The sequence below is a fragment of the Liolophura sinensis genome, chromosome 1 (assembly GCF_032854445.1).
Source record: "Liolophura sinensis isolate JHLJ2023 chromosome 1, CUHK_Ljap_v2, whole genome shotgun sequence".
Lineage (NCBI taxonomy): Eukaryota > Metazoa > Mollusca > Polyplacophora > Chitonida > Chitonidae > Liolophura > Liolophura sinensis.
The window spans coordinates 15,295,119-15,322,612 of NC_088295.1; the positions used below are offsets into that span (position 1 = coordinate 15,295,119).

At 39.2% G+C, this 27,494-nt stretch overlaps 1 protein-coding gene across 1 annotated transcript in view; it reads right to left on the reverse strand.

Annotated features, from left to right (window-relative positions):
• Positions 1-27,494, reverse strand: part of LOC135482066 (netrin receptor UNC5C-like) — a 53,122-nt gene that overhangs the window by 15,068 nt on the left and 10,560 nt on the right. Inside the window, 7 exon segments of the mRNA XM_064761898.1 lie at positions 6,418-6,573; positions 13,348-13,392; positions 14,393-14,560; positions 16,355-16,378; positions 22,781-22,951; positions 25,038-25,218; positions 26,571-26,674. Of these exon segments, the coding sequence (XP_064617968.1) occupies positions 6,418-6,573; positions 13,348-13,392; positions 14,393-14,560; positions 16,355-16,378; positions 22,781-22,951; positions 25,038-25,218; positions 26,571-26,674 (849 nt within the window).

Sequence of the window (27,494 nt, forward strand, 5' to 3'; positions counted from 1 at the left end):
ACTTCAGCCTCTCCCTCACAATCAGCGCCAGCTAACCAGTAAACACAAACACTTGATCTCCACATGGAGCTAGTGTCATTTGAAGCCCCATTAGATCAGCTGATGCTGTGCTTAAACAGAACATGCCAAATTCGAAGTGAAACAACTCATCAACTGTTTTTTTTCCCCTGCAGGCAATTTATTACTCCCTCAAGTTTCACAGTTATGGTACTACAAGACTGGAAAAGGCGATATCGCTATGACCCCAATTAAAGCCTGTTTGGGTAATTGTGTTCGAAATTGAAATTACCTCCTTTATAAACAATGGTTCTCAAGTAGAGGACAAGCCGTTTGTTCATCAATTAACCCAGCTGCCCTCTATTTCATTTCTGCCTTACCCTTGTGGGTAGATGAGTTGAGGCTGTGGGTTAGAGGCACTCTGCCTAACTCTCCTACCTAATCAACACTCTCCTTGCTCAGACAATTCTACAGGCTATGACACATTACACAATTAATTCATACCATCACAAACACACTTACATATTTAATTGCATTATCACACTTCACTGGATATAATTTAAATGCTTGGCCTTCAAAAGATTAATCCTTGCCAAAGCAAACACTACGTCTTGCTATTAGGCCTTAGAACTAGATGTCAACAATCAACTGCTCAAACAGATCTTGAGCACTGCTATTTCCATACATAACAATATCAGCAGACATCAGGGGCCTCATGCACACGCATGTTCAGCTGCAACGTAGGTACTAATTTTTGCAGTCAAAACACAATCAATCAAGAAAACACAACATTTTCAGATACATGAATAGTTTTCCTACTGACTGCAATGAAAAAGAAAATGTTCCACCTTGCTAAAATTAGGTTTCTAAAAGCAATAATTCAAATTAATGGAAAATGAATTGAAGATACATGGCAAAATAACAATTAAGGAAACAATCTCCGTGAAGAAATGCATATTCCTGGAACAGACTGATTCATACCATACATACTGGCATTCAGACAGTTTCTGGTGGGGAATAAAAGAGTTCATTTCAGTGTGGCTTTAGAGGTCCACATACCAAGTAGAGTTTGTCACTGAGAGCAGACACAAGCTACACAACAGACCCCCTAAAACCACTGATGGCCTATATAGATAAAACACAGCAGAATACCATCAGGTGAAACCAACTCAACAGTCACATCCAACTGATCTTCTTACAAACTAAACTATCAACTTCAATGACCCATGGTAGCAAACAACAGGCTGTGTGGGTAGAAATGTCAAATCAACAGAATTTCCCTTAGCTTTACAGCCGCAATCCAGCCAGAACTGAGCAAAGTAGAATCCAGTACAGCCCGAGGCTAAGTGATGTCTACCATAAGAATGTCAGTATGGTTTTACCTGACCCCACAAACACAGGTTTCTCAGATACCTCATGTCTGACCAAAATAATACAGAACCTGGCAGATGAAAACAAACAAGACTAATGGGTAGGTTTCACAACTTTGCCATTCATACCAGAAGCAATGTTGCCAACTAGTGATTTACAGACCAGACCACCTGTGTTACTCCTATAGGTACCGTAGTTGTATTTTCTCAGACAACACAGGTGTTATGCAAAAATACTCTCTGATCACTGTTAAGTCCTTCAAAAATTTAACAAGAAAAAGTTCTTCTTGATTTTTTGGAAGCAAAAGCAGAGTTTATATGTCTAGCTGAAAATCAAACAGAATTCAAAGGAAGTATCAAAATACTACAATGTCTGGTTTCAGCACGATAGTTCATTTCGGTAGATACTATAAAGTTAGGTTACATAACGATAGATACAAGCAAGAGCAAATAAGCTTAAGACTTGTGCTTTTTTTTTCTCTCTTTTCCTCACAGAAGAGGGCTTTATGAAAAAAAGTCTTAAGGACCTTAATCAGTACCATATGGTGGCTACTGGAAGAGTTAAGTTCTGTTTGCTCTCTCCACAAGTACCCATTGACTTCAGCAGAAGTCTTCTATTAGAGGCTCAGTGTCTGACCATGCAGAAAACAAAGAAAAGGTTCCTAAAACAAGGAAAGGTAGGCTGGGGAACCATTAACATTTCCTAAACAGCTTAAATAGGCCAATGTCAAGAAGGCCTGTCCGCTCTGCACATGACGCCCCTGTAAACAGTGAGATTATTGTAGAGGTGGAGACATCGCTCCACGCCATCAACAACCACATGCAAGGTTTTCTCCATGCGCTCCTATTTTTACTAACAGCAGTTTCCTACATTTCCTGTCACTTAATCAGAATCTTCTGGCCTGCATCCAGTCAGGAATAACCCACCACCAAGAACAATAGGAAAGCTTTTCAATAATAAATAGCCCATGTGCGTGGCTAATTCAGCTGCTTACTCAATATGATCTACCAAGGAAAGAAAATGCAGTTGTAACAGCAGTGCCATTACAGCACCCATATACAGTGATGGAAAAGGTAAGATTTTAATGTGAGACAGAAGGAAACTCAATACAGAAAGACTTTCTGCTGAATTATGTCCACAGAAACTGAGAAACAGTAATAGCAGAATGCATTTGGCAGATATTTCAGTGCGAGTACATGTACAAAGCAGACATTATGAGGGAAGGGGATTGGACAGAAGGGGGTAGAAGATGTGAACACATGGTGTGTATCACAGCCTTCTCTCTTTATCCAAAAATGACAGCCTCTCACATGGTCTGAGTAAGCTAGCATTTATAAACTACACCTCTGTTACACTCAGTGATGGTGGCCAGAGAAAAGGGGGAGAGAAAGGCAGTGATAGTTTCACCCATGTGTTTTGAGGAGACACATGTGTGCAGATTTATTTCTCTATTTATTTGATTGGTGTTTTACGCTGTACTCAAAGAGTCGGGGGGGGGGGGGGTGTGGGGGGGGGGGGGGACCCCGCTACCATCTGCAGGTTGGTGACAGATCTTCGCATGTATAGCCAGAGGGGAAGCCAGCATGGGCTGGACTTGAACTCACAGCGACCACATTGATGAGAGGCTCCTAGGTCATTATGTTGCACTAATGCGCTTACCGACTGAGGCCCCTTGTGTTTGTAGAGGCAGTCACCTCAACACCATATCACATATTCCTTTCACTTAAATCAAACCAAAGTGATACACCAATTCTAAAACCCATACCAATATCAGGGGTTCATAAACATCTGGCAGAGTCGGTATTCGGTTCATCGATTGAATCAAAAACTCCATACCTGGTTGTATTTATTCAATTTGAGGTTGTTTTTTTTTGGGAAAAAAATATTCAAAATTTTATATGAACTCAACATGAACATATCCAAAGTTTCGCAAAGCAACCAGTTTGTGTTACGAGTTATATCCCGTTTATAGAAATCTTCATGAACCTCTAGATTAGATTTAAGAAGGTAATTTTTTTTTTATAAAATCAAACATGACACAAAGTAAGCTTCTCGGTCTCTGCCAAATCAGTCCTCACGAATAATTTGACCTACTTCATCTTCCAATCCTTCGGGTTTTTGACATCAAAGCCTGGACTCTGTGATGTGTGGTTTTAATTTTGACATTCTCTAACTTTTCTGAAATGTATCAGGTAAAGCTTTCAGACTGGGGCTTTCTAAAGCTTTCCCCTCAACAAGTTTGAACCTAGAGTGGTATTCTTCAGCCAATTGTCACCTCTTCCCAAAACCAACAGGTCTTTATAACCATATTTATTTTTTTTCCCTCTGCTGTACTTGTTGACTTGACAGAGTGAGTGGGCTTGTGAGCAGGGGATCCCAGATAGCTGTGTGTTATTGCCCTGGTGGGAGGGATACCCAAGGCTTTCTCCTCTAACTCTGGGATATTGGGACACACTTATCTGGCTAATGGGAAGCTGTTTTGGTCCAGAGAGTTTTAATGACTGGCCCTGACAAGTGTTAATGTATGTTTGTTATCACTCCCACTGACCCACACCACCCCAGCCCCACCACTAACCTCTTTCTCATGTACACCTTGCCCACAATTTAACAAGTCAAGTGCATCTGGTCCACGGTCAGGACCTCATCCCTGAAACATGCCAACATTCTGCAGTACCCAATTCAAACCCATGTCCCATGTACTGCCTTCTGATCTGTTCTCAACTCCCAGTCCTTCACAACTTCTGCCTTAGACACAGAATACCATGACCTGCTGTTATTGCAATATCTCACTCTTCAGTACCCAAATTCTACAAGAAGCTACTGATGATTTCTCCACAGAAACTGGCTTGCCTCACCATTAACTTGTCTAGTCTAGTCAACAATACTGCTCTGTGATGAAAACGTACATCAGGGCCATTTTCATGGCCATGGAATTACTGAAGCCAAGTGGAAAACTCAGTTACCCTGTGCCATAAGTTACAAAACTGACTCGTAATGATATCAAATTGTAGGGAATTAGTACAGGGATTGGTGACTCAATAATGTTCTTCTTCTTCCTGACATGTCTCCAGTTTCGCATGGACCATGTACTGATGAAGACATCTGTTCTTGACTGCCATCACTCAGCTTCACACAACACATGGCCTTGTCAGCCCCTGGAGGACAGGATAGTCCAGTGTTTGTATACTGCAAGACATGTTCAAATGGTCTATTTGGGCATATGTTCATGTTAAGATTGGTCAGAGAACCCTTACTCTGATCTCTATCTTACAGACTGCTCCATCATGGAAGTTATGGGACAGTTGGACAGCTAATGGACATGGCTCTAAACAAGCTCACTGTCAGTCTGTCAGACCTAATGTTTTTTTGGTGTGTGTGTGTGTGTGTGTGTGTGGGGGGGGGGGGGGGGCGCTGTACAGGTCTAAAGTAGACACCATTTCCTGGGGGTAAGTTTGTTGTATTGTGAATGTTATGTTAGCAGGCCTTACACATAATCTGTTTTAATCTGGTCTTGTAGTGGAACTGTATGCTTGGTGACCACATACTGTTTTAATCCACCGCAATGCTGCATATCAGGACCAGTCATGTACGTTACTGTTAGAATTGTATGTCTGTAAACCTTGTTAAAACTTGTTTGTTACTATGCAGTATGTTTTTGTATAAAAATGTACTGTCACTTGTAAAAGGGTACCCAGAGCCCCGGAACCACCGACTCTGCAATACAACTGTGCCATAGCTGAAGTTACACCAGCTAGTGTGAATCTGTCTAATTTATATGTGCATGTTTTCCTATCGTTCATAAAGTGTCCAGTACATAAGTAAATCCTGCCTTGAGTGTTCCTGATTACAAATTGTGACCCGCATCACAATAAGTTTGAGGGTGGGTGTTTAACTTTTCATGGTCTGCTCCTCCTTTACATTAACACCTAGTCTTGGAGACATCAAAGTCCATGGGTACATGCAAAAGCACACTGCCCTCTCCATCAGACCTGCCTTGACTAAGCATCTGACTTGGAGTGGTCAGCTGAGAAGCAGGGAGAAGCTAGGCATGTGTGAGGCATTCCATCCACATTGTCCCACACTTACCACAGCACCCGCCCTGTCCACTGGGCTAAGTGGTGAGCACACAACAAACTAAATGTTTACTCAACAGGTCAAAGAAGCCTCATTCATCATTCTGGTAGACTGTCACCAGGCTTCCCCTCCCCCCACCTAATGAAGGAGTCACCAGTTACCCCTCTACCATTCTATGAAATTCTCCTTTCATCCAGCCACTTCATTTCCCCACCCCTACCCATCCTGTCCACAGATCCACCAGGATATACATGGATCTGCTACCCAAAGTTGACCATGGACAAGTGCCATCTGTCTGTTTACCATCTTCACCACAACAGCTGGTTCCAATCCCCAGGTGTCACCCTTGAACATCCCTAAGGATTTGATTAGACCAGAAAACTTGTCTCTCCCAATTAAACCACCCCCAAACAATGTTGGTAATTTCATAAAACTATTCCCTGCAGACAGGGTACATTTCTTCTCTGTTAAGTCACCAGAGACATGGGCAGCAATTCCTGACTCCTCCTTTATCCCCTCCCAGAAGGAAGAGCTCAGAGCTCAGCATGAAACCAGGAGATCAGGTGTCCTAACTGTGTCATTTATCATCACTAGATGACAGAATCCTTTTACATCCTTTAAATGAGGCAATACACAAATTAAAACATTTCACTTTGCAATCAGTGACAAGACAAAACATCTGAGCCCAGTTAAAAAAACAACGATTAAAACAAAATGAAAAGAGTCCCTCTGACCATGATAACATAACCAAGGCAAGATAGCATTACTGATTATATCCAATAAATGTGTATCAAAGAGTAAGGATTCCATAGTGAAATCAGATGTTTTCTTTTTAAAGCAAACAACATGCCTCTGTTATAAGGCCATAAAAAACTTAAAAAATTGAACATGGAGAGTGAATCCTTTGGTGAAAAGCTTATTGAGAACAGTGAGAAAGTTAACATATAGAGATTTTGTTCAGGTAAGCTGTCTCACCTGAGTTAGGGAGGTCCATGTCGTACACACCTGGCTGATGATAGTGTTTCCTCCTCACTAAGAAGATGATAATGACGACTGCTGTAACCAAGACAGCAAAGGCCACACAAAGACCCACATACAATGCGATGTTCTCCACATCATCCTTCTTACTGGCTGAAAATACACAAAAGTATACCATACACTGTAAAAACAGATTTCAAGAGTTCACCAAAACGTCAGTAACATTCTGCATTTCACCAAAGGTTAGCATTTTTCATGTGATAAATTCTTCTTGATTTTGATTGATTCCACCTTATAGGACATTTGAAACCTTTTTTTTTTGGAAAATTTGATAAAGTTTTGTGTTGGCGTCAAAAGGACCAACTTAAGGCCTTCATGTGTTTCTGAAAGTACATACCAAACTTCAGGTGAAATACATTAATTAGACAGGTCAAATGTTCCCAATATGTGGGTTTTATCAAATACAAAAGCAGATAGAGAAAAGTCAAAATATTAAATTTAGTTTTTTGAGGATAAATACAACATCATTTTTATTACATCAATTTGCTAAATATTCTCTACAAGCCATGTACACACAAGGTAATCTTTGTTTCAGAGTGCCCCACAGCTGTTGTGCCCAGCACTGTACAGGCATCTGCCTTGACGAAGAGAGTTAAAGAGGGGTGGGGCCTTGATGAGGGGGTAAAGACTTAAATGTGCAAGGAGAAGAGGGTACAGATTCTGAGGGAGATTTAACTTGTTAGTTTGGTCATTAGAGACTGTCAGTTTAATGAGGCAGCCAGGCCCTGGTGGAAATGAGAGAACTGAGTAAGACACTAGGGATGACTATCATGTGGTGAGAGTGGTCAGTGGCTGACCAGCTGGTGAGGCTGTAAGTACAGATCATCATCATACATCACCCTAGCCAGCTGGTCAGAGAACATTACTGACCACTAGGAGGTGCTCTCTACATGATGACCAAGGCTGTGAGCGGATACTAACTACATGTCTTCACCACAAGTTTGCATGTAAACCAAGGGATGTAGGAACATTTTATACACAAGATGAAAGTCCTCATCTAGCTTTGAAGTGCCATGTCCATTGATGTCCACTACCAATTGGACTCAAAACCACTGAAGCAAGTTGAAACCATATTTATTCTAGGATGAATTTTACATGAACAAATCCTTGTTAAATCCCTTCCTTCTGCTTGGCCCAAAGTTTATCACTTTAAAGCAAAAAAGCAGGTGACAGTGAAGCAGCCTTTCAATAGGTGTCGGTTTTTGTTGAGTGATAAAGATAACCAAATGGCTACATCAAGGGGTAAGAATGGGAGACAATCTATCTAATGAGGGAGATGTGACGCTAATTAAAGTCCGAAGGCAGAGAAGTCAGGTCTCTGCACAGTTTATCAGCTTTTTAGACAGATTCCACTGTTTATTTCTTTTGAGAGATGGTGTTAGGGACACAAGGAGTTAGGGCTGGTTGTAAGCTGTGGATGTCACCTGATCTCACAGGAGGACATCTGCTGGGTTGGGGATTATCTCATAGAAATCAAATCCTGGTGATAAGGCATCTGCTCCTTCCCATATAGCCCCATGTTATCAGCCCTGCATAGTCAACCAATAATGTCCTACATATCTCCTTCCCTAATTATAATCTACAAAGACCAGTGGCCACCCACGGAAAACATGTCAGCAGTATTTAGTTGCATCACTCTGTAAGTCCTGTCTCCCCACAAAACAGTGCAGTGGACTGTCTCAAGTGAGAAAAAAAACTCTCTTTTAGAAAACTTTAGTGTAGAAGACTGAGAAAAAGAGCTGCTGTCATGAGGCTTAGTTACATTTTATTATATTTCAGTTCAAAACCATTTTTATTATGAACATCCAACACACAGGTAATCTAGCAATACAACTGCTTGGACTCCAGATGTATGCAAATATCTTTACTTTAAAAAGACTGAAGCATTGAAAGGCAGCAGACAGTACTTCTACCAAACACATAGGAGGGAAGCCTCTGCTCAATGGCCCATCAAATCTCTCTAGTTACAGTTTATGGTAAAAGCAATCAGTGGTGGATTGAAGGAACACTTTGGGCCCATCCAATGGGTGTTCCTCAAACAGGAATAGAGCCACTTGTATTATGTTTTATGTCAGGTTGGGGCCAAAGCCTAGACTGTGATAGGGTTCTCTGGGACTTAACATGATGCAATAAACCCAGCTATGGATTAGCACATCCACACTCGCTGGAAACTTACAAGATGGAACTGGCTATATAACAAGAATGCCTTCATCAAAAATGGTTCTGTATCTTCAAATGTTATCAAAAATCCTGTTTTGATATTTTCTGCATGAAATCGTTTAACATCAGAAGTCTTGTCTTTATGATCTCATCAGGGAAGGGGAAGAAGTGTAGGGGTAGGAGGAGGGCAGTTATGATTGGTTGTGTAACAGTCCAATAGACTGGCCTATCACTGGAACATCTGTACGGGAGGGTCAGAGTTAAATACTGGACTCCAATGCTCCCTACAAATAACATTAAACTAGCCTCAGACTGGAAGAAGAGCGGCGCTAAGATATGAAAGTGCAGCATGCCATCTGTTACTGCTCCCATAACACTGCCAGTAATGATGTTAAGGCACTAGGAAGCGATCACTGTTGGGTGCAATTGAAGTGCATTATAGCTAAACAAAATTTCATCGGGCTAATAGCTCTCGAAATTCAATTGTGCCTCTCGCCAAGTGGATTCAATAGCTATTGACCCCTTCTAGTAATAGGATGAGAGAACAAGATCTGTGCGTAAGACTGGCGAGCAGTCGTGGAACTTCATCATTGAGGCGGGCTGGTCTAGCACTAGCATGGCTCAGCACACACTGTTGCTGTGCCGATAATGCGGTAACTGTCTTGGAATGTGTTTGACGGAAGACACTGATCACTTGTTACTTTACGGCAAAAAGCAGGCGATCTTTAAAGCCAACAACATTACATCTTCCCATTTGATAGGTTTCCAATTCAGCCATCGATTTGCTGTGATCTTACTGACACAGCTTGCGTTTGTCGCCGGAGACACGCGGTTTTCCAGTCAAGCAAGTGGAACACTGATAAAAAAAGTCTGTAGAATTCTTAGCAAAGAGGCTCCAGAAAGCAATCATTGGTTAATACAAAACTTTGGGTGTAATGATCATTCAAATAGGATTATCTACTCCATTACCCTACACAACCATAACACGGATTAGTCCTCAGTGAAAAAACACACTCAAGAGAGAAAAAAAATCCCCACAATACAATTAATTTTATTGCCGGTGTTCAAAATTGACAAGCGATCTGAAAGAGGCAGTAATCTAATAGCAGATGCTAATTTTGGTGAGACGTCTCTAAATGAAAAGGTTACCTTTAATGTTAGGATTGAGAATTACAGACGTCAAGCGAGCATTCACACCAATGACAACTGTGCAACAAACAACTAATTCTTAATATCCTTAATACTTTCTACACCACACATCCAGGAAAATAATGAAAGGATTTAAGAAGGATCCAATCAGCTCCCAAGTACAGACATGAGCATCATGTTTCTAATCTGTGGAGATCATTTCTATTTTTATATGGCCAGCTCTATTAAACTGGTGTATCAGGCCGTCATGAGCAACTGGCAATAAATTGACTATAATCTCTACACCAAAAGTGATTTATGGCTGGCCTTGGGAGATTTGGGTTCCAGGATCGGCTCACAACCAAAAAACAAACACTTGCTTTCAAGTGAAGATTTATCTAATGCAGATGTTGGCCACCAGGGAGAGTTTTATAGCCTCTCTTTCATACATCCTGGGATCATGGGAAAACTGGACATCTATCCTGTGCAAGGCTACAAGCCAAGTCCAGTGGCAGTGCACTGGCTACTTTCACACACTGTGTGGACATTTTTGAGGATTATGTTCTCTACCTGTGTCTATTTTTGCCTGATGATAACATCAGAGGCTATCTTTTCTGAATCTGAGATATGAATCCCTCCCTAGATATAACAGAGTACATCTGTTCTGGCACATCATCCACCTTTTTGCCGGGTGGATACCCTATGAAGACACAGAGATACAGCCCCTTATCTTCCACCCTCTTTTGACCATATATCTCAACATACCCCAGTGTACAGATTGGAAACACTCCACACATCTCCTCCTTGTTTGAGATATTTTTTTACTTTCCTGCATATTTATATCACAATAAATCTAAAATTGTATGAAGCTATTCACATATAAATGCAAAAGATCTAGTAAATCCAATGTAAAATACCCACACTGTATTCATTATATAAATACAAACAACAAAATATGAAAAGAAATTACTCTGGATTTCAGCTCAAGCTTATCCTATCCTTGTTCAGTAGTGTGCTCTTCAGTGGAACATGATGTAGGTTTATACAGGCTGATAGAACAAGGCCAACTGGAATTCCCACATAGCACACATCCAGGCTATGAAGCCACAAACCATTAATCCTGGTGTCCAAATACATGTATGTGTAGACAAAAAATACTTCCAACACTTAGACTTCACTGTTAGGGGTCAGAATGTAACAGAAAAGAGATTAATTATTAACAATGGATACATGTAGAGCAATGAACTAAAAACAAACATGGCCATGTGTCTCCCCGCAGCTCACGGTTTCTCATCTTAAACATACAAAATAGCTATGCACGCTCTTATACCAAAGTACACGCATTGAGGTTAGTATATTCTTTCATATAATAATTTAGTATATAATTTTCAGTTCATGTTACTTTCAGCAAGAATGATATGAAGGCCACATGATAGATCATAAACGTGGTAATGCAAATCTGCCATGTATATGCATCAATGAGATCCACTGCAAATAAAATTCCTAGTTGGATTACAAGCATATTGAGTTACCATCCATTTCATTTCTCTTTAATATCTGTAACAGGAAAACTATCCTGTATGTGTTCAGTGGGGGGTATGGACATTAAATCCATGATGTAGGCTAAAAATCCTGGGTTAGAGAAAGGGCGATTAGTACTTGTATATGATATGATGGATAGGATCTGATCAGGCAGGCTTAGCACATGGTCTTCATCACTGAGCTGACTGTAGCAGCCGTCACCCACACTGGTCAGGCTGGTCACAACAGCAGGGCCCCTTCGTCACATATGCACCCAAGGTTACACTACCACAGGCAGTTCAAAGAAAGCTTCTCTTAAATCTTCATCACTGTGACACTGTATCTGATCCACACGTTTCCATTCACCCACAGAATGATACCAAAATGTCCCCCACAGAATAAGTTTATGAGTCCATGTCTTGGCACCCACGTAAATGTAGACCTGTGTGTTAATGTGGAAGCCAGCCCTGTCAGATGGCCCGCTGTTCTGTGGGAGCTCACAAACACTGGCATCTATCATACACCTCTCACATTATCACACCCAATGGTTCAAATGTACCCCGAAAAAGCCACAGACTAACATCAAAATGTAAACACTAATATTTAATTTCGTGAAAACTGTCAAAGGCATTTTCTGAAGAAAGAAAGACATTTGATCCTTCATATCTGAAGAGAAAGCCTGGTACGACCCTTGGCAACTATTTTAATCTTTCTCCCCTAAAATTTGTTTCTTCTGATAAAAAGGACAAGAGTTTCCAGTGAGCTAACATTCTTGTGGTGCAGCTGTAGGGGAAAGCTGTCAATTAACATAAATACAGCAGACTCCAGGATGGCCAGCTCCGTGGACTCTATCAGAGTGTATCTAAAATGTTTCTGATTTACTTCTGCAGGCTCAGAGCCCACTATCTTAATATTACATTCCTACCGTGAAAAACACAGGTTGTCCATTGACAGGCTAAAGGCCAGGCTACAACATCAGCTATCACATAAAATGTCTGGAGAAGTTTGCTACATGGCTGCCCAGCTAGTGTGTGAAATGCAAAGAGAAATGGTCCAGCTGCTTGGCTGGGCTCACCCTTAACAGTCAGCTGCCGAGATTTGCTGAAAGGGACAAATATAGGAGCATTATTTAAGGGCCCTATTTTACCCACTCAAGACAAGAGTGGGACATGCCTTAGCAAGTGTAAATCAAGGCACTGTGTGGATCTAAGCTCCAGCCTAAAGGCCTCCATGTTCTAATATTTTCATTATATAAAAAAAGAGTTACAAATAAACATGTAGTAATACTCGTTAAAGGCAGCAGATAGACATTCTTTTTCTTTTTATAACCCCGCTATGTTTTACATCCAAAATACAAGAAAAAAGATGTGGCCAAAGTGAAGGAAGTATGCTCTCACTATGTTTATGTTAGGGGTATCTTTTTCCTAAAGATACAAACTGGCCAAGAGTTACAAGTCTAAAGCTGGATCTGTGATAGCTTTCTGGGAGGATCTGGTGGGTTTTGGCTCACCGCGTCAGCTCTAGCATGAAATATTCCCTCAAAACAACCCTAACCCTAACATGAATCGTTGTCCACAGTTACAGGTGCTATCTTCCACTCTCTACACAACACTTCACTCTACTCTTCAACAACATCACAGGCAACAGGAACAATTTCAGAAATGCAAACATGTGAGGATAATGCTCTTGGCTTGGGATACCTTTCAAAATAAGTCATATCCCCTTGCTGATAACCAGCGCAGGTTGCTCACTCAAATCCCTGCTGATATGAGGTAATGTTATAGAATGTGGAGTGGGGAGCATGTAAATATTAGTGCTACAAAGAAGCGAGTTACACCATGTTTAGGGGCTTTGGTTGAAGTTTGTAGCCCAAAGTGTCATTGCCATACGCCTTAAGGGCTCTCCATAGATGATCTAGATGCTGATTCTGCCACATTCCTCAAGTACACTCAGTTCTGAAGTGACCCATGACAACTACAGCTAGCGTCTGGCACATTTATGGGCGTTTTATGAGAGGTTGGGAACACTTGTTTATAAATGTAAATATTATTGCCTTACCTCCAGGATGATCCTGAGGGTGGGCAGATTTCATGTGGCGAAGATCTGAAATTTGAAACAAAATGTTCGCCACGTTTTAATAACTGCAATCACTTGCGAAAATCAGAACCAGAGAAACTGTCAGTTGTTCATTTTTTTTATTTCATAAAAATGAGTCTTTCATACCTAACACCTTCAGAATCTGAGCCTGTCTCAGTACTGCCTCTCCCTCCCTCAAAAAAGCCCTACTTTTTTCTATGTTGTTAAACTTGAACAAAAGAGAAATTTCTTTTGTATAAGGAACAGTGGTGAGTCGATTACTACATGTATACATGTATCTACAAAATATGTTTTTAGTATTAAACTGGCATATTTTATCATCAACACTGTGGTCAAAGTTTTTTTTTACAGATTATCCAATCAATGAAATAGCTAATAAAAGACATCAAAACTACTGGTTTAATATAAAACATAAAACAATGATAAGTGTACAGGACATTACATTGACAAAGTGTGTTAAACATGTGTGCCCATATATGAAGTAGCAGCAATACAAGAATGGATCTAAAGGTTATCAGACCCCTAATCCATCAGTAGGCTTACAATCTACCAGCAGAGCATGTGGGGAGGTATGTTGTCAGTGTCTGATCAGAACCTTACAGAATATCACCCAGAGCTCACCAAATCTATAGCCAACATAACCCCACAACCGCTTCTGGAGAATACAGGGCTGTCAGAATTTAATGGAAGAGTTGAGGCCAATTGAGAAGGCGCCTGGGTGCTTGAGGTAATGAATGGCTCAGTCTGGTGGCAGGCCTGGTCCTACTTGAGGCTGGCTACCTGCTCATTAAACCTAATCAACTCATCTACCCTATGCTTTATTAGATGACCAGTGCTTTAGTCAGCTACTTTAGACATGTATTTGAGCTACTGTTTAAGCCTGAAGGATTTGCCCATAAACAAACCCATCTTTTGTTGTTGCCCTTTAATCTTTTTAACTACTTGTACTTTAAAGACGATGAATGATGCATCAAACTGGAACTGATTGGTCATTCTGATGACTTACCTCTTCCTCGACACATTCCATTGGTGCAGTTCTTACTGTCAAGGTCATTTCCTGGACAGTACTGACCTCCATTGTTTGGTCGTGGTTCGTCACACGATCGTCGTCTGTGGTGGATGCAGTCTGGGCTACACGTTGACCATGATGACCAGGTTGACCAGATACCATCAACTGCAACACAACAAACATTATGAAGCTCAATTATTTTAGCCTTACCAACACTGGCGAGAATTTAAAAGAAAAAAACCCAACTCTGATGATGGTTTAATATATTCTAATGGAGAAGATGAAAATGTTGATGTTTATTAGTATATTCAGAGTTTCCACCCACCATAATGCTGGCCGCCATCGTATAAGTCAAATATTCTTAAGTACGGCATAAAACACCAATGAAATAAATAAATAAATATTAGTATATTAGTCTAGTATTAGTGAAGGAATACTGCATTGGACCAAAACATTTGCCCAAAAAGTGCACTTTTAGAGTCAAATAAAGGTCATAAAATATTACCTGAATGGTTGAAACCTACATTTTGCCATTAAGACATGCTATCTTTCAAACAAATCTCAAAATACCTTTCTAAGAGCACTAAAACTGTTAGAATCAGGCAAAATATTAAAATAACTTCATAGTCATGGGCAAAATCTGAGATCAAATACATTAGTCTTCTACCATAGCCATCACAACTATGAATGTGTTACATGAACATATTATATACATGTACAAGTTTATTATAAGGTTTATAAGGAAATCAACAGAGCAAAGATTTGTAAGAGGCTCCCTTCAGATAAAACATGCAGATGACAAACCTACACCTTTTTGGGTATGATATAAACAGAAAGATTTAATGTATTCACGGACGATGATAGCAATTGTACAGAGAGAAGTTGAAGATAAAGTTGCTAAGAACAACACCACATAGATACTGAATCTCCGATCACCAATGATCAGTTGTAGTAGGTGAAAATTTGCCAGTTTGTGCCAACGGACAGAGAGCAATCCCTTGGCTCTGTGATCGACATGAAGTGACATTTAAGACTACCGGTACATTAAAATTCTGAGGTGGAATTAGAAAAAAAGTCTTATAATCTGTGTGAAATTAGCTGACTATTATGAATTTCAGAATTAAATTAAGAACTTGCAGGTAGAGATTGTAATTAAGACAGCTGGAGTGTAAACTGACACTAGTGCATGATCAGTAAAACAGTCGGACATGCACAATGGTGAAAGAAAAACAACAAAACAAAATTTGCTAAGAGCTGATATCAAGATTGTAGAGCATTTTGCCCGGGCTATTTCCTAAGCTCTGTCACAGTGGCCACAGTTGGTCATGGTACCAAAGAACTGATGACACCAAGGTACAAAGGGGTAGACATCATTAAATGAGTGAACATATCACTGTTAGACAGTCATGACGTAATAAAAGAGTGATGATGAAATAAGAAAATAGTGATGATGTGATGACAAAAAGTGGCAATGTAAACAAAACCCAGGGAAATAATGACTTAACAGTGATGACATCATGACAATGCCGTCGCCAAAATAACTAAATGAATAATGAGCATTGAACAGCTGTGACCAAAATACATGTACCATATATCACAAAGACACAAATAATGACGAGACAATATGGATGTTACATCTTGAAGAAAAAACAACAACTGCTAAATATACCACATGGAATAGTATGCAGTAACTCACAGGCCCAACATTCTCCCACTACAAGAGTGAATGGAGAGTTGTAAGCTAGGGATTTGTAAGCGTTGTGACCAACCTTGTTAGGTGGCAATGACACTCATTCTATCCCAAAAGGGAGGTGCATTTTACAACAGGAAAACAGGGAGATATCTGGACCCAATCTTTACAGAGGAAAGTCACAACATTGGACAAAAAGCAGCTTCATATGGGAAGGTTCGAGGATACCCAACAACATGACTGGTACCTTTCCAGAAGCTTGTTCTTACCTATATCCTTTGTGCTACTGCCTTCTATGAGGGCATGCAATGAGTATTGGAGAAAAGAAAACAAGGTGCTAGGTCATTTTTAAAATCATAAACAAAGGTAACTTTTTGTTTCAAATGTGTTAAATTATACAGCATAATTTCAGAAATAAAATTTCAAGCAAAGATCTATAATGCAAAAGGTCATATTCAGAATACTCTACGTGAATAAAAACAACATGCACAGTTCCAACTAATGTTGCAAACATTCAAAATTTATACAGACTTATAATGTCCGTAGCACTACAGAATGAAGTAAAACAAAGAAAAAGTAATACACTTGCATTTCAAAAGAAACACTCAATCCATAATTCCTGACCCAAGGTACAGTAAAGTACATGTAGCTATACAAGATAATGCTGCTGAAGGCACAGAGGGTGTTGCATATAATTTTACTAATTTCTTGAGTACCTATAAGGGCTTGTATTCTTTATGATCTTTGTTGTTTTGATGAATAGAATAACTGTGAAAGCTACATCAATCTTTTGGTATCCCTTAACAACATAAAGACTATAATAAGTCTAACAGGCATGTTGGATTGTAACACGAAACACTCTATCACTGAAGTTTAAAATATTTAAATTCATGAAATTTGGTCTAGACGATCAACGTACGAAGCTTGTTGAATGGTCATAATTTACACAAAGAAGTTCTACAACCTACACGTAGGATATGGTGAGGCTATCAAAACCCCACTGAGACCCCAATCTTTCAAAATCTGGTAAAAGTAAAGAGATCTGTGTTTATATGATGAGAATGAAGTCAGCTATTGTTACTCGTAACACAAGAAGAATAAAAAACCTTCAGTTATCATGAGGGCAAATACCTGTATCAATATTCTGCTTTGTAAAAAAAGCTTAAGAGTTTATCATGAATGTTAAGACACTTTTTGATCCACAGTGCTGTCACACTAAATAACCATGTCATAAGAAATGATCAAGCTGGTTATTAATGTTAAGAGACTTTTTGATCCACAGTGCTGTCACACTAAATAACCATGTCATAAGAAATGATCAAGCTGGTTATTTAGCGGAATTTAATTACTCATTCTGATTCAATGCGTGAGTGAACAAATTAACTTACGCTGACAGTTTTCCTATAAACTGATCAGATAAAAGGCTTCTTCTCATTCAGGACTTATTGATATTCAACTGTGTTCCATACACACATAACATTTCAACCTTTCCATGACAACTCTGATGGTGCCATTTTGGTCATTCCAATTCTCTATTAGACATCATAATTCTGACAGCTAGTCGGCCGTATTCTGATTGGCCTGCTTTGGAATGGCAACTGTGAAGGGGAAATCCTCACCAGCATATTAAAATACTCCAACAGACCTGCATTTGGCAAAAGTGCTTGTTTTACTCTTACATCCTGGTCGGAAGGATACAAATTACACGCATGCAATACATCGATTACGGATCTTGAAAAAATGTCAGACAAGACATAATTAGGCATATAATTTGATGTTGCTGCCAAAATTCTTCGTCTCTCTCATGATGGCGTCTGTTTAAGAGGTTATGAGGCATGCAACAGGCTAACTGCCCTCCTGTGCCATCCATATTCATGGGGGAGAGAACTGGCCCAGCAGGAGACAGGAGTTTACATCAGGTCACCTCACTTGGTTGTCTTAATTGAGAGACTGGCGTCGAACTCATTTCCACCCTTGATCATGTCTCCCCTCAGACAACTGCCAGCAACAGGCAAAACATTCCCACAAAGATGTAACCAGGACCATGTGGCTGATCCATCAGGTATCTAGTAACATGTGTGTAGATGTTCAAACAGCTTCATATCCACACACATAAAACCCTGAGTGAGTTTGTCAAAATGGTAACAAACCTAGAAACTTCACAGTCACATGTTCTTCGATAGTGTTTTCGTCCTACCATTAGCATTCCTGACAACATTTTCCATTTTTTTCTGTTCTCACTTGGGACAAAAACTATGTCTTTAAAGTTTGTGTTAATACAGTCCATAGCTGAAGAAACCTCCTAAAGAAATGTAAGATGGTAAAGGATATGAAAATTTCAAAGTCATCGCGCTGCTTCTACAACATTCTTCCATGTTTGGGACACATGTTTTTTAGACTGAAGGCAATATTGGTAACACAGATGGGAGAGCGCAGATGACTGCTGGGTGAAGCCAGTCACTGAACAAAATCAACACGCCAACTATGCTACCTTCTCATTTAAATTACACCTCATGTTTTGACAGAAGCTGCTACTTTTGTCTGGCTAAGCAGATGCTGGCTTCAGAGTTTTCACGCAATATGACATATTATCTGCCAAACTTGCAGGAATTTACATGCATTTTGGAGAAGAAAGGTTGAGAATTGGTGTTAATCATGATTAATTCCACCATTACCAGAGAGAGTACTGATGGATCATCCCCGGGTATCCTTGCACCTCCCTTGCTCCCATTTATCACCTTCTCTTTTCTGATCTTATTAGTCGCACTACTCCATCTTTTATTTGACTGCCACTAAGGCCTTCTCATTATGAAGAAAGGTTACTATCACTAATTATTGATCACCTACAACTAAGAACCTGCACTACTGTTGGTGTTAAAAGTTGAAAAAATGAAAGATTTTTGAGTGCAGCATTAAGTATCAATGAAATGAAACTCTTTCTTGATCAAGGATTAATTTATGCAAAAATCTAGTAGGTTTTACGTACCCAGAGTATGTACAATGTTTAGCTATCCTTATAATACTGTCATTTACATGGCTTATGTCTGAAACCAATTATGTGATTATTCCATCAAACTCGCAGAATAAATATGAACATGCTAAAAAGTTTTCCTGTCTGAAATTTTTCTGAAATTCAAGGCATAAATGAAGCATCAATCAAGATTTGATACATTCATAGTTGGTGGGTGTGACTTATGACTTGTTTAAGAATTCTTCTGTAGGTTTCATGCAGCACCATGCAGGAGTCACCCTGACTTAAACAATTCCAGCGTGCAATTTTGCTGCAGGCGCTTTGCTGGAGTTGAACGATTGCTGCTACTGTTGTCATGACTACAAGCATCTATCTCTTGTTTCATGAGACAACATTTTCTGGACAATTGACTCTGTCAAAACTGAACCAGCCATAAATGTTAGATTGCGGTTGTTGGCTGTGTTTTGTCGCACAGAGGATATAAGCGTGCACAGCCCAGAACACCTGTGGTGAGGAAGGACAGCTCATTAATCAACCTGCTCTGCTAATCAACTTCTGACAGAAAACCATACTCTGAAACTTTATCATCAGCTACATAAAAATTCCCCATAAAACATTTCCGTTTTCAAGCGGAATGTGTAAATAAGGTCGCCTCAACTTTGGTCATGCAGAAGACAGCTAAAGATGAAGTGCATTCTAACTTAATCAATCCAGCGTTTCCTATAGGTTGTGAGGGAGTATGAATGGAGAAGCAACGGACCATGACTGTGTGCAGTGAGAAGGAAGAAATTTGGCTCACAGCAAGGTTCAATTTAGTCATTTTCCTCAAAAAAATGAGCAGCTGAGTTTCATTTGTATGTGAAGACTATTATAAGATCTAATCCTTATTGAATTAGAACAAAAAGTAGGTGGATGTTAAGATTTTTCCCCTGTAACATCAAAGGTCACAAGTCCATAAAAAATGAGGTCAGTGATTTGGTTGAATAAGTCACACAGAGCCACGATGGTACAGGTATATGGGCAGGCCAGGCGCAGTCATTCAAGGCTTTAATAAGTCATGTGCTTTATCCTCTGTCAAAGACGCGATGACTATCTGTAACAGATCTGATTGGACGATCAAGCAGGTAACACAACCTGCACCGACCCATGACAAAGTGACCACATCAAAGCCCATGCTGATCATGTCTGCACAAAGGGGAAGAAAAATACCCTCATCAGCAGTGGTTCTGTTGTGTTTCTGCAATCACCTGGACAAACTCAGGTGTATCATTAATGTTTAATTTAGCAGTACTGACCAAGCAGTCTTCCATTCATCCAGCCGTGTACCTGGCAGTCAGAGATGACCAGGAGGTTAGATCTAATCTTAGATAGCTCACACCTAGGGGGACTTGCAAAACCTGGCCATGAACAATCCCTCTTCCTCTATTTTTTTTTTTTAAATTTCTATAAACAATACTATTTGAGAAGAGTAAGCTCCAGGCACTTCATGATTTACTACAGATACTGGTCTCACCAGTTTGTCAGATTATCTTTTACCAGACAGAGTTACAGTACCATCATCGCCCAAAAGTAAATTAAGTCTGTGATTTCATGTACACCGGGCATACTCTGTTCCTACACTTGGCAGTCTGTTGACGTGTTGCTCACTTGCTCTGCTCGTACTGCTACCCATGTGTGGAGGTCTGCTGGTTGGCCTGATCACAAGGACACATTACTCCCGATACAATATACATCTGCCAGTGGCTGTCAGCTGTTTTTACCTTTCATGTTGTGGTGATATAGTTCTAATGATGTTAACAAATTCAGTGGTGGAAAACATGTGAAAGTATAATGTGCTTATGTAGTATAATGAAACATGTTGTCTTAAAATTGTAAAAACGGACCTACAAACCTGAAGAAAATGAAAGCGCATTCTGAAGTGCAAGACACTCCGTGAGAGGAATTTATGGTCAGATCAAAATCTCTGTCTTAACTTTTGTTTTGACCAGATGAAAAAGGAGATTTATGTTGAAGGCATCATGTTGTTATTGTGTGATTTTCTTTTTCTTCCCAGATGTAGAAAACTGGGGCTTTACCTCCTGTGTATACAAAAACAGTTGTATAATGTCATTCAAAGAGGGGTAAGAAGCAAGCTGTACACAAACAAAATATGTGAAATGATTGCGTTATTGGGACTGATGTGATGAAATACCAAACATGGCTATACCAGAAATATTTAGCACAATATTGGCAAAAAAGGGCAGTCGAATCCAATAGATTTTTGTGCCAAAAGTCCCTCGTATTGCCTTGTTAAAACTGTTTATTAAAACCAGAGGAATGTTTTCACTGTTGAAAGTTTTCATTTTTAACATTACAGGAAGACATCCAAGATACTATACTGAAAGCTTTGAAGTGGACAAGCGTTTAAAATGTGGACTTCAAATGCGAGTATCATTTAAATTTCTGAAACAGAAATACGCAAAATAAATCAAATTTCATTGTCTGTGTTAGTCTTTTCCTTTAATTTGCACCTATGTACATGTAAACCATGTTTCATGGTGATGTTACACATCTTCACACAGTGCATTGTGTACTGTATTAGCATCTATAAGTTTAGTAATAGGAGAAAAATGCAAAAACTAAGATTCCTCAGCCTACCCAACCCTGAGGTTACCTGTTAATTGTTTCCACAATTCCTGAGGTAAACACTTCAGTTACATCGTACATACATGTTCAACCAACAGTGAGGCAATTTTTATGTCAGGTAATATTTATGAGAATAATTGCAATTTATTAACAGCACTCACTTTTGGAGTAATTGTTGCATTTGGATGCATGATATTATAAATGATATATCTATGATGGCCATTAGTAATTAATGTACATACTTATTTTCTCCTGGCTATTGTACAGATTTTAAGTACAAGCCTTTCAGAGTCTGTTTACTAAATGACGCCTCTCTAATGTGCTGTTCACAAAGCATGCAAAATAAGCTATGTCCATGCACAGAGAGAATATAATGATGCTTACATATAGATAGTTTACTGGAGCTTCCAATTTTGTCACTAGTGTATTAAATGATCCCATAACTCAGAGACTTCTAACATGAGGCCAACCAATGACCTTTACCACTGAGAATCAATCAGCAAGGTTTAGGCAAACTGTCCAGTTCTGATTTATTGTCATACAACAGGGAATTGTCCACCACTTTGATGTCCACTCACACAACACAGCATTTACATCTACAAAAGGCCTGTATTAAAGCTTGCTATAATGTACATGTATCCAAATGTAGGAGAGATGTAGGAGACGTACTGCATGTGAAAATCATCTCATACGGTTCTGTACACCAGAACCTTTAGTATTGGTAATGGAAAACTTCACTGGGTCATTATGTACTGTTGGATTTAATGTTGAGTAATCTTTTATGTGTTATTATTGTCTCAAGCCACATAAGAAAAATTAAGAAATGTGATTTGGGTACATGATAAAAATATATAAAGGTAAAAAAATAACAACCAAAAAAGAAAATTATGCAAAACTGCTAGAAGGACTATGTTAATTACAGTAATCTTGTTAAACAATTATGATGACAAAAATGTTAAAATTAGTGAACACAGTAAAATCAGTAAAAAATGTTAAAAGTAGCATGAAACATGGAAATAACTACAAAATATTAGTAATGTACAGAACAAAATGCCAAGGCTGAGCAGTGATTGTAAGGCTTGATTGTAAAACAACCAACCTGGACAGATTGAAGTACAGGATATTTTCTGTGAGCTTTCTCCATTATCACAGTGGGAGCCGCCATTGACTGGAGCAGGATTTGTGCAGGTCCGTGTGCGTCTCTGGGTCCCCTTCCCACACTTGGCGGAACAGTCTGACCACACGCTCCAAGTAGACCAACCACCATTTACTGTGGAGAGCAAAAGAATCAGAAAATAATTAAGCAGACTGACAGACAATTGTTGGATGGCTAAAAAAACACAGAGGCGAAGGAACCAAAGACAACGGACGTAAAAACACCCAGTCTTTAAAAGGCACACTATGTACTTAAACATTATTCTGGAATGCTTTCCATATTTGACCCCAAAATTTTACCCATTACTATAAGTTACTCATTCTACCTGATTCTAGGAGTTCTATTGATTGAAATCTCAAAAACCTGATTTTATGGTTATTTGGAAGGAATGGTGATATTTTATTAACTTTGTACACCTCTAAAGTTCCACTTTTAGGGGCAAAATTCTAGGTCATATACTGTCTCTTTAGCAAAGTATGTGTACTGACAAACCTATAGTAACTTTATTCTGACATTAAAAGTAGGGGTATCCAAGAACAAAAGCGTACACTCAATTCAGGGGCACTTTTTTGTCTTCTTTGTTGTGACAGATCGGGTATTGAGTTTAAAGAGAACATCGGCCTACTGTGTCAGTTGGTGGGAAATCAAGCCACTGATTTCTCGCTACGATTCAATCACTGTCCTACAGACTCTTGTCACAATTAGGCTAGTTTCAAACATCTATGGGCCTCTGTCACTCATTATACCTGCAGAACCAGGATGTAGTTTATTCTTCTGACACATGTATCTATCATCTGCTGACAAGACAAATGAGGAGACACTCAGCAGCAGTGCAGACGTTACACACAGAAAAACTCATTTGGTGAGCGTCAGGTGAATGCAGTGTGATTTTCTCCCTGATGCACCCTGTCAGAGTTACTTGACAGATTTGAATTGGCCCAGTGTGGGATTACAAAATATTAATTTCCTATTATGTCAGAAAGAGCCATGTAAACAGTAATAAGCAAGCTAATATGGATCACCTGGTCTGTCAATCAACTTTATTACGCAGCCACAATCATATGGTCATCAGTAATTAAATCTTGTAGTTTGAAACAATACACTGGGGCTGAACTCACTTGTCTAATTCCATTTAGATGGCTTTTTACCAGGTCGATATGTTAAACAAATTTTCTGAAGCAGTCTGTAATTGCGCGAAACCCTGATCGCTGGCTTAAGTCATGGATTATCATTGATTCTAGGAGTTATCTTAATTAAATGTTAGGATTACTGACATAATGCATTTCCATTAAGCTAGACTTCATCAAAATGACTATGCTGAATCATGTTCTATCAGCACGAAACGAGCTAATACATTCACAGCTACATCTCTCATCTCTGTTAATTATTTCAATGCAAAGAAGAGTGAATTGTTCATTTTCAATACCTGTTACTAAGAGAGGGTTAACTGACCAGGTAGATGTAAATATCACAATTTGTGCTTGGAACAAGACTGTACAGGAAATGTTGTATGCATGTACTTCAAATACAGCCTTAATATTGAGATATAAATAGAGATAGAGATTTAATAACTTCTGACAGTTAGGCAAAATAATAATATAAACCTGTGTAACACACTTAACTTTCCAGCTTTCACAGAAAGTTATATTAGTTCTGTTTTGAGACACTTTAATTAGACCTAGAGTTGAACCCAGACATTCATCAGATGAACATATGGTCAGGGTTAATCAATATTCACTGAATGCTAAAATTACAGGGGCGTTAATTAACAAGAGAGCAGACAGGAATTGACACAGCCTCCCAGAGCTGCATGTGCACGTGGCCATTGCCCTGGTCACTCCCATATCTACCCCATATACTGTAAGTCGTCCCTGACACATCTACACATAATGACTACTGACACTCACTTCTGCTGGCTTGTGCCAAAGGAAACAGGAGAATGACAACATTATTTGAACCTAACCCACAGAAATGCGAAAGAAATAGGTTATCTGGAATATCCTGCACTTTTACAGTAATCTTTCTTACTACTGTTTTACTGAGCATGTAAAAAAATATCATGGGGAAACTCAATTTGATATGAAGCTGAAATCCAAAGGTCAACACATAAAGAAAAACTGCCATGTGTTTCACAAATGTAGTTGAAATAGGATTACGCCAATGTTTTGTGAAAATGTGCTTGCCATATTGAGTAACTTACCATAAACTGTGAGAAGGGCTGAGTCACTTAGCCTCTTACTGACAACATTGGCAGCTCCACAAGTGTAGTTCCCCATGTCTGCTAGGCGGGCCTGATTGATGATTAAATTCCCTTCATTGGAAATAATGTAATTTATCTCCTTTTTCACATCAATTGTCTCTCCATCTTTCAACCAGAATACCTGCAATTAAACAGAACACATAACCACGTCAGACTGATGAATTCAGCCTATTACTGCACTCTGCCAAAGCAAAATCCACACATGATATTTTCTACATAGAAAGATTCATAAATATACAACTCTTCACATACTGTATCATTATGTACTTATCTGACATATATGTATCTATTTTTCCTACACATGTGGGACAATTACAATACTTGGTTTCCAGTATATCCAGACATAGCCTTTTAGAAATCTGCAACTTTAAATTCTTATTTTTTTTAAACATAATACATTTACAACCTCTAGAATTCTTGAATTCATATTTTCAATTTTACACAAAACGAAATACTTTACAGGGATGTTAAAGACAATATTATTTGATGTGTGTTTTATTTTTTCTTCACTGCTATTATCTGGATAAAACTTTTGGATAAGTGGTCACAGCTTGACGCTTGTTGGGTCTCTGCCCCTTTTACCCTTAACATTGACACAGGGTCAGATGTCGTCTATGGCTTAACCAGCTTTGTTCTTTTTCCTGCGACAGAGGGTTGGGGACCCTACTTGACTGAAACCTGAACCTTTTAAGGTACTGGCTTATCTACTGCTAGATCTGGCTGTCTTAGTCTCTCTGACCGGCCAGGTGAATGGAGTAGCAGGTAGTGTCAAGTCAGCTTTCTGGCTCACTGCTTCCCTACACAATATATCCAAAGTCCTCAGGCATAGAAAGGAATAGTCCAGGGCCCAGCACAAAACCCTCCCTGATATCCAACACCACCTCACTCCTCTCTAATTACACCTCGCTACACAAAAAAATGGGTTTTGTGAGAATCAGAGAGTTAAGTATCCCTAATAAGCCCAACTTTACTTCTAAGTGCACTTCAACACCAGTAACTGTTCTTCTGATCACAACACGGAGCGATCAAAAAATATACAAGTCTTTTGTGTTCACACAAACATCCAGACCACACCACACACCCAGACACACTCACAAGAACTCCACACCATTCAAAGGCACTCAATATATTCAAACTTTGTGCTGCACGCAGTACACATATTAAGAAAGAAATTCTGCATGAGCACATCAAAACTTTGTCTCAGCTGATAAATCTATCTACTTTTCCTGATACAGCGCACTTAAAGTAGCATAAAGCCAAATTCTGACAATTTACCAGTCTCACACTTTGTCCGACAGTTTAGTCCTTTTGATTCAACACACCATCACAACTTCACAATCTGTCCAACTTGGCACACCCAATATTACAGCTATACCTTGGGTCTGATATACTGACCACTCAATGACTTCTACCAGCCAGAAATGTGTGCTTAACTCTATTTGATTACAGCTAATTTATCATTGCCATAATTACCTGAGGCAATGGAAGGCCCTGTGGTGGCAAACAGAGTAACTGAGCTGTGGATTCCATCTCCACCTTGGTGCTGATTGGTTCTCGTTCAAATCTCTTCTTCAAATCTGGAAAGATATCAAGGACAAATCATGGTTAAAACGATGCATACATTCTTATTTTTGGTGCTGAAACTTACAATTTTCAGTACGATATCATCCCACGTTCCAAGCAAACCTCAAAACACCTTTCCAAAGTCAATAGAACTGTTTGAATCTGGAAAAATGGGCAAGTTAGTGATGGACCAAATTGATGGTCAGTTAGGGTATGTTTGAAGTATTGATTTTTAGAAAAAAAAAAAAACAAAAAAAAACACTAGAGTGAAGTATTATTACAATTGTCAGGGAATGGACTAGATATCCAGTGTGCTATTATTCAGTGCAGATAATAAATATGAGCTACGGAGCATTTTTATTCTATTGTGACAATGTTGTTTTCATCCTTCAAAACAGAGCTGGTCAAAACCCTTCAGTTCTTTAAAGTCCTGTTTCCAGACAATGGGAAAGAGAAACAGGGGAGTTTTAGGCTTGTTTGACATCTGAGTGGCACCTGATCCACTCCAACAACAACAAACACTTAGTTAATAGCTAACCATTTTGACATTTTTTACAGGAAGAAAAATTCTAACACTGTATATGGCATATGGCAGGAACACATTGGAGAGAAAAAAAATGAGTCAGGGTAAAGATCTTGAATTGTGTCAAGACATCAAAACCCTAGGTAAATGGCATAACATACAGACGTATGGTGCCAGTTTCAGCCAAGAGCCAAATCAACAAACTTGTATTGTTTGTATAAAGGATATCCCTTAATACTGTAAATAAAATGGGAACTGAAAGGACTCCAATGTCAGGGTAATGTCCTGGACAAGGGTCTTTGGTTTCTGTC